This window comes from Eufriesea mexicana, unplaced genomic scaffold, assembly GCF_001483705.2.
Source record: "Eufriesea mexicana isolate 0111107269 unplaced genomic scaffold, ASM148370v2 scaffold1146, whole genome shotgun sequence".
In the NCBI taxonomy this organism is placed as follows: domain Eukaryota; kingdom Metazoa; phylum Arthropoda; class Insecta; order Hymenoptera; family Apidae; genus Eufriesea; species Eufriesea mexicana.
In genome coordinates, this window is record NW_016909275.1 from 1,285,725 (window position 1) to 1,297,306 (window position 11,582).

The 11,582-nt window shown below is 27.7% G+C and overlaps 2 protein-coding genes across 2 annotated transcripts in view; one reads left to right on the top strand and one right to left on the bottom strand.

Annotated features, from left to right (window-relative positions):
- The first annotated feature begins 1,712 nt into the window (after window positions 1-1,712).
- Window positions 1,713-3,465, top strand: CIAPIN1 (cytokine induced apoptosis inhibitor 1). Its single transcript, XM_017900251.1, has 5 exons — window positions 1,713-1,863; window positions 2,021-2,328; window positions 2,651-2,798; window positions 3,022-3,134; window positions 3,205-3,465. Exons 1-5 carry the CDS (start codon window positions 1,713-1,715, stop codon window positions 3,313-3,315), a joined length of 831 nt encoding a protein of 276 aa, XP_017755740.1. The 3' UTR covers window positions 3,316-3,465.
- A 2,357-nt stretch (window positions 3,466-5,822) lies between these two features.
- The window catches only part of cue (Low-density lipoprotein receptor repeat domain-containing protein cueball), a 16,677-nt gene continuing 10,917 nt past the window's right edge, over window positions 5,823-11,582 (bottom strand). Inside the window, exons 3-7 of the mRNA XM_017900227.1 lie at window positions 9,419-9,608; window positions 8,587-9,198; window positions 8,187-8,501; window positions 7,542-7,824; window positions 5,823-6,220 (exon numbers count right to left, since the gene is read on the bottom strand). Of these exons, the coding sequence (XP_017755716.1) occupies window positions 6,116-6,220; window positions 7,542-7,824; window positions 8,187-8,501; window positions 8,587-9,198; window positions 9,419-9,608 (1,505 nt within the window). The 3' untranslated portion in view covers window positions 5,823-6,115. The remainder of the gene's footprint in view (window positions 6,221-7,541; window positions 7,825-8,186; window positions 8,502-8,586; window positions 9,199-9,418; window positions 9,609-11,582) is intronic.

Sequence of the window (11,582 nt, forward strand, 5' to 3'; positions counted from 1 at the left end):
AGCACTAGATTATCAAGATACATTTCCAATGTTCATTTATTAACACGTATATTAACCGAGTGAAGCAATATCTCTCCCACTATATTCTTTGTATACATTGAAGTTCTTACATTTAGTAAAGTGGGGGAAACGCTTATCTAATCAAATAAACTTGTTACTTTATTTTAAATTATATTACAAAGTGGACAAAAAAATTGAATCTCAAAGTTATAATTATATAAAAAAATATTGGTAAAATTTGTATAAAATAAAGGAATACTATTCATTTCATAACCTAATTTTCATTAATACAATATAAATAAGTTAAAACATCAAATACAAATCTGAAGCTATATTACTTAAATAAATACACGAAATTAAACAAAAATTCTTAGAATATTTGAAACATCTGAAATCATCTAAAACATATGCGATGACTAATTGTCTCTCTTGAAATATGAAACATTGATTATATTGTTACTTTTTATGTTATCATGATCATCATGATTGATTTGATAAGTATTTAAAAAATATCTTTTTACGAAAATTTCAGTAAAACGTATTGAATCTTTGAGTTACATAATTCAAACGTAACATAATGTTGTGAAATTGATACTTATGTGATTACTATAGAATATGTTGTGACTGATTCTCATTAATTCTTATAAATTTTATGATGAAACGTTGACCGGATTACCCGATTTGCTTCGATATAGGAGTCGCTATATTTCCTAATCAAGAGTGATAAACGAATATCGATATCGATACGGATTTCAACGTAACATCGATACTAAATATTTAGTTTTAGAGATTATTGGATAATCCAAATAATATAAATAAATTCTAGTGTTGCAAGCAGTTTTCTGCACTAATTGCATTTTTCATCAATGTATCCCCTTTTTCAAACTTTTGGCGAATTTTATTCAATCCTTTTAATTAATTGTCTCTTTGTCTATTTCCTTTTCATCTGTAATGTTTTATTTCTGATAAATGATATAGCCTTTATTATTAATATTAATAATAATATTATAACATACTACAGTGGAAACCGCTTAAAATTGTATAACACGGTAGGCTATTGAGTGATTTTATTAAAAATTTTTTTATCATGAGTCATATTACGAGTTTTTAAGAGTTTTTTCAAATACGTATCAATCAATCGATAATGATATTTATATACAATACACTAACCTGATTTACTTTTTGTTTATATTATTTATATATCTATTTATGTATTCTTTATTTATTTTTAACATTGATATAAATGTGGTTTAATTAAAAAATATAAACGATAGAATTCATTACTAATAATAAATTAGTTATTAACAATTTTTAAATACACAAATACATACAAATTTTGAACATTATTATATGATAACCACAATAGGAATAATAAAAATGTATACATGTATATGTTTAAAACAAAAAATATATGTATATTTGAATTAAATTCAGAATTATATCAAAATTATAGATTGTGTTTCGATCAATTTTGTCTGATTCAACTTATTATTATAATTTTCACAAAATTTAATGTTTGTATTATATTTGAATAAATAAATTAGTTTATCAGTTTCATAAAAGGTGGTGCTACAATCGCAGGTATTGATTTTCTACTGAATGGCATATCTACGTTTATTCTTAAATCATGCAATCAGCTAACTTTCACATTGATCGGAAATTATACTTCATAACCTGATAGCAATTTTTTATATCCGTTGCATTTATAGAAAATGACGTTTCTTAACGAAAATAACAGTGTTTTAGTGATCTTAGATAACGAAATTTCATGTGATGATATTATAAATTTTACCAGTGTAATTAAAAAACAGCTTAATGATGCAGAACGATTAACAATTGTATCGGTGAATGAATTGAAAGAATGTACGTAAATTTGTATAAATTAGATTTATAGGTATATGTATATATCTACCTGTTTTAATTGTTTCTGGAAAGTGTATTTTCATTATGCATTTCATACATTAATTTTATACAAGTAACGTATTTTATCATCATATAAATTTACTGTTTTCTTTTGTAGGTATAAATTCCTCATATGATGTAATCATTCCTATCTTTAAACAATTGTGTCCAAATCTTAAAATACTTTTAGAAGAATGTTTACGAATTTTGAAACCAAAAGGTCTACTGATTATTTTTGAATCACTTAAACAAGAAGAAAATGCATATTCTATTTGTAATGAAAGACTGTCTAACTTAAAATTAGCTGGTTTTAAAGTAAAAATGCAAGAAAGTTTAGATACAAAACAGTTGAAAGATCTTCTTCTTAGTGTATACAATGATATAGATAGTGTTTGTGAAACAGTGGCAGAGAAACCTTCTTTCGAAGTAAGATATATTCTTGTATATTACATTAATTAACTATTTTAGGGCAAAGTATAATTTCTGATACTTTTCTATGTGGTCTACAATTTGCATAATGTAACTTTTCCAGGATAAATCAGGATTAAATTAAATTTTTGTATATTTTTCTAATATATCTATATTTACAAAATTAATTAACGTTATTTTTAGTTAATATAATGTTATAAATTCTGAAACATTGTATTGAATACCATGAGAGTCTATATGATGCATAGTTATCCTCATAAAATTAATATAATTTTAATGAAGTATAGATTTCATACTAATGTATTCCTGATTTATATAGATTGGTTCCAGTGTACCACTTAATTTTGGACAAAAGGAATCCTCCAATATATGGAAGCTGGATAGTGCTCTTGATGAAGAATTAATTAATGAAGATGATCTTTTGGATGAAAATGATATTGTTAAGCCTATAACTGAGAGTTTAAGGGGTAAGATAAAAATATAATTTCTAAGTCAAAGACTTCAATTATAATTTCAGTGATAATACATATTTTAATGGTAAAGATAGTGATTTTATTATGTTTTAATCTTCAAACATATTTGAGTCTCATTGAACATTGTTTTAATCCATTTTTCTGAAAAATACTCAAAAATAAGAAGAATTATTGATGTAAAAGAGAGGAAAATACTAATTTTTATTTTTTGTTTTAGTATGTAGCACAACAGGTAAACGAAAAGCTTGTAAAGATTGTACTTGTGGCTTAGCTGAGGAATTAAATGGAAAGATTCTACCAGAAGGAACTGTAAAGTCATCATGTGGGAATGTAAATAATTTATACATTCTTTTTGTCTGAAAAAATTCAAATATATACTAATATGTTAATTCTTTTATAGTGTTATCTTGGAGATGCATTTCGTTGTGCTAGTTGTCCATATCTTGGTATGCCAGCTTTTAAACCTGGTGAAAAAGTCCTTTTATCAGAAAATCAGTTAAAAGCAGACTAATGAAATAATTTGTGAGTTATACATATATACTATTTCCATGTTCATTTCTTGCATGTAATAATTTTAATAATAATTTTTAATATAGTTAATTTATTGTCTTTCACCTATTTCTGTTTAACACAAAGGGGTTTTTATTTCTATTTATCTTTACTATAACTGCAAAAATAGTATAGTGTATATAGAAAATCTTAACATGATGTAGCTAAAAAGTTATGCAATAAAAATATAAAATATATGTACTAGTGCCTAATTATTTTTATTACATTTTTATTTGTATACAATAGCGATCAACATGTTAATCATAATAGAATGATACAAAATGAAGGTTTCTGTATTTATAAGTAATATTTATAAAATATATTTCATCATAAAAACAAAATAATTTAAGTACCACATGATTATAATACAAAACGACAAGTGATATATCAACGAAATTATTTGTATTGTTAAAACAACGAAATACTTTTACTATATAATTACCGATATCAATTCTATTAAGTCAATTATACAATATTACTAATATTAAATGAAAACACAAAAATGATAAAAAATAAATTTTTCACTTAGAAAGTATCTACAAACAATTTACGAGGGAATGTAAGCCTTTCACTATAAATCCACTAGCCCTTCTCTGGGAATGAGTGTTCGAGAAAGGACTACATTCCAAATATAATATTTTATGTATATGCATGACTTGTATCATTCTATTTGAACATATTTTAAAATTTTACAAATAATACAAATATTTCATATAAAATTGATTACTAAGTTCTTCAAAAAATGATCGCGCCGTTTCTAAGGACGATGGTTTTTAAATTATAGTAGCATCGTGTACAGGAACAAAATTAATCATCATGTTCTTAATTTGCCTCTATGGCAACAGGAACATTATTCCGCAGCATAAAAAATAGAAGTTCATATCGCGAACCAAAAATAATGAATGTTACTTGAATTATGCATTCATATTTTATGAAATAATTAATCTTTTACACCATAGTAATAAATGGTATTTTGCGTCCATAACCAAGTTTATGTTCATAATAGTAAATAGCTGCGCTACGCCTTTGCACCGTAAAACCTACTGTCATGCTACAGTTAATCTTCTTGTTTTATCTACTTATTTAATATAACTTCATTTGGTGCTGAAAAGGCATATTATTACTATCATTTTTATCATACATATGAAATTCCATAAAGTTATCTATAAATCATTAATGTTATATCAAGATAATAATTTTTAGAAATTATACTATTATACTTAATGTTGATAATGTCACACAGAACTTTGGTATAAATTTAAAGTTTAAATAGCTTTACACTGTAAAAAGTTAGCTACCGTTTGCAGTGAACAATCATATAGTTTATAAGTACAAAGAGGGCTATAGAAAGTACAATTTGATATTTAGTTATTGGAAGCAATAAGACGGAAAATATGACATGACAGTTTCAATCAGATCTCTCCATTACTTTATCATATTTCGTATAAATTACTTTTACTTAAATGTATAACTGTTTGTACTCTATTTCCAAAATCAAAAGATTGCATAGAATCTTTCAGTCTGTAAACGAATTTTAACACGTTTGTTGTACTTTCTATCAATATAAATGTCCACAATTTACATTAATATTTATTTATATTCGACAATGTAAATAATTAATTTATAAAAATGGATTATCATCTTCTTTTCTTCAAAGAAACATATGCGCATACTTGCACAAATGTCGAAAATAGCGTTATACAATTTTTATACTAACAACTGCAATCGCCCGAGAAACAAAATTACTCATACTTATTTTGGACTGAAGATTAACTTTTTAAACCATTTGAATTACATTTTTATATTTCTTAAAATGTATGGAACAGTTAAGAAAGTCATTTGGTATTTAATATTGTTTTTCCTAAAATCTAGTATTCTCTTTTTTGGTAAAACAATATATAAATACATAAAATTTTATCTATAAACATTCTTCTTTGATTATGAATACATGCGAAAACAAACATAAGTGAATTAAGAAAATGATTGATTTAATAATTTAATGCTTAAAAGTTATACTCATGATGATTTGGATTAAAAATATTTGTTTTCTCATAAACATAATGCAATCCATTATAATAATTTTGTAATCTAAAATTTCCTTTAGTATTGTACTCAGTGATACATTGAGCAATTATTAAGCCTATTAATTAAGGCATGTTTCATGTACCCTTCAGTTGCACTCAGATTCAATGCATGGTGCTACTTTTTTTAAAACATATTTTGTTGTTATTGAAACAGCTTTAAAAAATATATAGAAATGAACGAGGAATAAATGAGAGAACTAGGAAATATCAAACAGAGTATTATATATAATTTCTATAAATTTTATGTATATATATATATATATATATATATATATATATCTCTGTTATTTATATACCCAGACATATAAAAAATGCCATGGAACTTAAGATTTCCTGTTCTCTTATGAAAAATATATAATTGCCATATCTCTAAAAAAGATTGATAACCCTTTAACAACTAGATGAAATAATCTTTATATGAACACAGCCCTACAGATTATATGACATAATAAAAATTAAGAGTCCTCGAAAAGACCTTTGGCTTTTTTTTTTTTTTGACTGTATCATCGTTACGGTATTGCCGTACATCTCGTAAGCATCGTTATTAAACATAACAATAATACTACAGCATTTTGCGGTATGTACAGACGTGCAGTTCCGCGAAGCTAAACTTTTCACGGGATTTCCGTCAAGTCCACAAAATCTTCGCCAATTGACACGTCGAAATATTAGTTTATGCTACCATGAATTTTCTTCCATATTATCGAGCAAAGAGTTCTTCTCCTCTTTCTTAGAACCATTTGTTCCCTGCGCCGAGGCACGTAATTTTGGTTCGAAACATGGCTGTAAAAGATAAAAATTTAAGTAATACAGTCTGATTAATTTTACTTCAAAATTCTGACGATGCAACCATGATGAAAATGATAATCTTCAGAAAACTATAAGAAATAAAATATTTGGTTTAAAAAGAAAACGATATAACTAATGTTAAAAATTACTGAATACAACTGATTTTTTTTTTTAAATTGTCTTCAAAATGAATAAAATTTTTATTCAAGTATTCATCTATATATGAATAAGTTATTTGTAATGGTTTATGTCCTTTCGCTAGCATATTCAAAAACAGTGCTACCGCCAAAATTACCGCCAGAAGAGCATAGTATGAGCTTTACAATAATATTTGATATTAACATTGTTTTACGAACGTTTTGGAGACAGTTTAATGAGTGTGTATATATATATATAATTACAAGAATTACAAGAATAAATAAGATGGAGTATGAAAACGGTGTTCTGATAGCAATGTTTTAATAATGGCACTGTCTTTGACTATACTAATAAGAGAACCACCCTGAATAATACATTATAAGTTACATTTATGAAAAATATAGATATTGATATTTAACACGTTAATATTTCCATACTAAACTATTAACAGTTTTTTCCTTAGAACATTACTCTACAGAAAGGTTACTATTAATTCTGAATAACTGTTTTATATTCGAAATTTTTTTTATTTGTTCAAAATTTAAAATTTTGGTAGTACAAGTTGTTTCAAACTCATAATCATTAAATTCTTGAAAGTTTACTTCATATTGCAGCACCTACGTACAATGGAGTATCATATGCAGATCAGAAATTTTAAAAATGAACCTCTTTTAAGTACCCACGAATTTGATCAAATGCGTATATCATATAACAATTTATATGAATTCATGCACAGCAGCATATTAACCAGGACATAAGCAAAAAAATATTACAATTAAATGGCCAACCTTTTTATTAAAGTAGCATTAAAGTTAGTAAAAAATAAATATGTAAATGTTTTTAATTATTTAAATATTAAATATCCCAAATATAATTAAGCTTCCTTAATAATAATTAAGTAACAAGCATTGTCAATTTAAAAAATTAGAGAGCAGCAATGTTACGATTTTTTGCTCTTATTGTAAACTTTAACTGTATTTTACAGGGAAAAAGGAACAATACTTAGTTGAGATTCATGTTTCACTTTTTATCTCTAAATCTTTAACTGTTTCTATTTCCCTGAATATATATCTGACTGCAGTATATATCTTACAACTTTAATTCATTGCACGTGTCACAAGTTCATATCTAGCATGCACGCAAATATTTTTTATATTTTAGCTGGTAGATCACTCACAGTTTCACAGATATTCATGTTGCAGCAGTTCTCTATGGTTATTTCACACTGACTATCTGGCAGCTGTGGCCGAGACGTAAGCGGTGTCACACCGCCTTTACTGACAACGAAACGTTTTTTGATGCGTGGCCGCTTTCGAAATTTATTTACATAATAACTAAGTACAATTATCACGAGGATAAGTACAGCAACGAACACACCTAAAATTGGTAGCAGTGTCCTGTATTCGTCGTTTTTTGTAATTGTGACTATTTGTGCAACTCTTTCATTTTCTTCAGCGCACCTATTGACAGAAAATAACAAAGACTTATTGTGAACTGTATATTTTTCAAAATTTAATTGTAAACGTATCAAAGTGGTCAGATATAATTTTATATTTACATTAACCCTTGAATGACACGATAGTTTTATTTCTTAACATACTACGTAAGCGAGAGTAATAGCATATTAATCACTACAATACTCAACATAATATTTCAGAAAAACAGCATATTTCGCTAGTTAGGCGAATTATTAACAAGTTTTATTAAATGTGTAAAAATAAAACTTGAAAAATATTCGACTAAAGTCAAAACAAGTGAAATTCCGAATTTTTTAAAATTCTTATGAAATTACGAAGTTAGGAATTTGTCAAAGGTGATATACCTGCAGTTAGCAGTAGCGACGCTAGTAGGAACTGATTCAGTGTTTGCACAAAATACTTCACAGAGTTTAGTAATATTGCTTAAAATTTCGCAACGAGATCCTTCGAAATATTTACATTTACAAACTGGTTTCTCATTCTGGACGGAACACTGACCGTTATGCAAGCAATAATCTTTGCACAGGTCTATTTCGCATCTTGGTCCAATAAATGTGTCATTGCACTTACACGTGGGTAACCCATTACTGTTTATTCTACAGCTGCCTCGGAAGCAATAATTATGACAAAGATCCGTCTCGCAATACGTTCCAGTGAACCTGAAATAATTAAATTCATATTTGAGCTGTGATTTCTCTAAATCATAATCACCAAAATTTAATTCATATATAGTTATACGCTTACCCAAGTCTGCACTGGCAAGTGCCTTCCTGATCATCCATAAAACCATCATTTAGGCAGTACTTGGACGGTTCGGTGGTCAATTCCGATTCCTCCGTGCTGGTTGTCAAATTATTATACGGTTTTACTATTTGAGCGAACGTTATGTTCGCCAAGCTGGTTTTCTGTCTTACTTTCGCAATTGCCGCGCAATCTACTTTGCCGACATTATCACGTGTTACGATTCCAGTTGGATCGGTATCTTGACTCAAATGGTACGAGCGAAACATGATTGGTATATTGTCAGATTTCTCGTTTTTCGGTATCATCCAAACAGCTTTGTGAACCAAATCGGACCAATATATCGAATCACGATCTATTGCTAGGTGAACTGGTTCATGTCGTTTAGGGTGTATCAATAGTTCACGATCAGTACCATCGAGATTGCTACGCTCGATCTTCATTCGTATACCTTCAACATCGTCGATCCAATAAAGCTTTTCGTTGACATGATCTATAGTCACAGCCAGCGGTTCATATAAATTGTCTTTGATCACGGTCATTCGATTACTTCCGTCTAGATTTGACCGCTCGATACTTGGATTTGTATCATTACTATTTACCCAGTATATGTGACTGGAAACAATGTACAATTATCAGACACTCGCGTTTTTTTATTTTTTACGTCGCGTATATTTTCTCCCCCATTTTTTCTCTCTTTTTAAATCTCGTTATTCGTCTCAAGAAGATATTTTTTGTTTTACTCGACGCGAATTTCTAAATGGAACTAGGTCGGTTGAGATTGCCCATCGTGAATGGCCATGACAACGTTCTACGTAGGACATAAATGGCACACCTGTTACATGTGTCCAGAGCTATGCCGCGTGGACTCAGATTCGTCAAATTGTGAAGCAGTATTGGTTTCTCTGGTGGCCCATCTAGTGGTACGCGCATCTTCATAATCACCCTTTCCAAAGCGTCACTCCAGAACAGGGTTCGCGTCTTTACGTCGAAGGCAAGTCCTACAATGTAACTCTTGCCTTGTCCTGGAAAGAATTGAAGTACCATTTACAAATAAATCGATTCTTTTGACAGATAAGATTTACGTAATAATAGTGTTAAATTTATTATTTTTCTACTCCCATTTTAACATTATTTCATTACTGTTTAATTAAAAATTTGTTTAACTTCCTTTCTCCTCGTCATTTTTTATTTTTCAATCATATACAGTCTATCCCTTTCTTTCTTTATTTAGTGAAGCAATATAGTTTCTTTAGAGAATGGAAATTTAAATTAATTATTCACTTTTATGTAGTAAATAAACATTGGCACATAAATAAATATTTTCATAGCAAATAAAAATTTTTAAACCTTGTTTCTCAATTGAAACGTTCAAAAATTTTAGTTACATAAATCTGATATTTAAAAATAATAAGAAATTGAAGATCTTAAACTTTAAAAATATTTCACACCATTTCCAATAATATATAACTTCTTAAAATCGTTTCGATTTAACATATATTATCAAATTTTCGTTTGGTCTTTATCATCCGTGAAATTTTATTGATGGCACTATCGACGTATCCAACAGATAGATTTCTCTCGGTTTTTGTGCAAAATGGTAAACTTTTACATTTTAGGATGGTCCATTAAGAACGTTCGTAACAAATCGAGGGGTGAAAACTTCAATGGTGTCGTGGTTGATTCCAAGTGCTTTACAGATGCGTATCTTTGGAGAAAATGTACCATTAATTTGGAAAAACAGTTCAATTCGATTATGGAATACTATCAACTGTTAAGTGATTATTAAAAATGTTAAAATATTAAAATAAAATGGATACATTTTATTCATTCATTTATTACACTGTGAATAATGATTGTAGACAATTGGTCTGAAATATAGATTATAATAATCGTGAAATACATAAAAAGAATTACTAACATAAATTCCCAATATCAGAATTTCATATGCTATTGAAGATAATCAATATTGTCCACAATAATAGCATTGAATAGCAGATAATTAGATTAATAGAAAGAACCAATGAAAAGTATTTTTCCTTGTATTTTATCAGGTCAAAGGTCAAATTAAATTTCCATTTTATAAAAGATAATTATGTCGAATAAATCCTGTTTTTCATCGAGTTTCGTTGATATAAAAAAATACAAGGAATTCTTTATTCATGTAACTGATAGTTATTTAGATCAAACTGCACAAGGCACTTGGAAGATAAGCATTATATTTCTTCATTAATATCTTCCATGATAATTCAAAATTTTTCAGAATGAATCTGTTCTTCTGTTCTAATAAAACAGAATTTTTCTTATTTTAATATTCAATACATTTTTAATTGTAATATATATATAATAATTAATCAATTATAACAATAATTAATTAATTAATATATTATCATTAACAGAATTAATTATAATATATAAAATAAAATAAAGTGACGATACTGAACTGCTGATATAGTAAATAAAAATGACGCAATTGAAGTTTTTTATTTGAATAGAATAATAGTTGGACTCGGTGAAAACATAGTTGCATAGAAGTTAATTTTAATACGAATATTCATATCACGAATTTAAAAAACAAACGTATATGGAAATCATTCGTCACACTACACATAAAATTCGGTTGGTAAAGAGAGTCGGTGACAGTTTGTGTGCTATTATATAACCGCTCGAGGGGAGAGACGAGGGACCTTGATTTTTTGGGTAATAGGTCAGTGAGTTTGTTGTCCTGAGGTATTTGACTCAGGTAATGGCCTTTTGATAAACAGCTGATTCGTCGCTGATTTTGCTGCTACACGTATCTACTATTCGAATTTTCCAGGTAAAACGATACTTAAAATTTGTGTATTTCTCCAACAGAAATAAAATTTCTATTTTCTCCTTTTTTTTTTTCATTTTTGAATCTTCATTGAATCCATTTTGAAGAATGTGGAGTAAAACTTTCTTAATTTCATCTCTCGATATACATTCTATAGATTTTATTATATATATTTTATAAATAT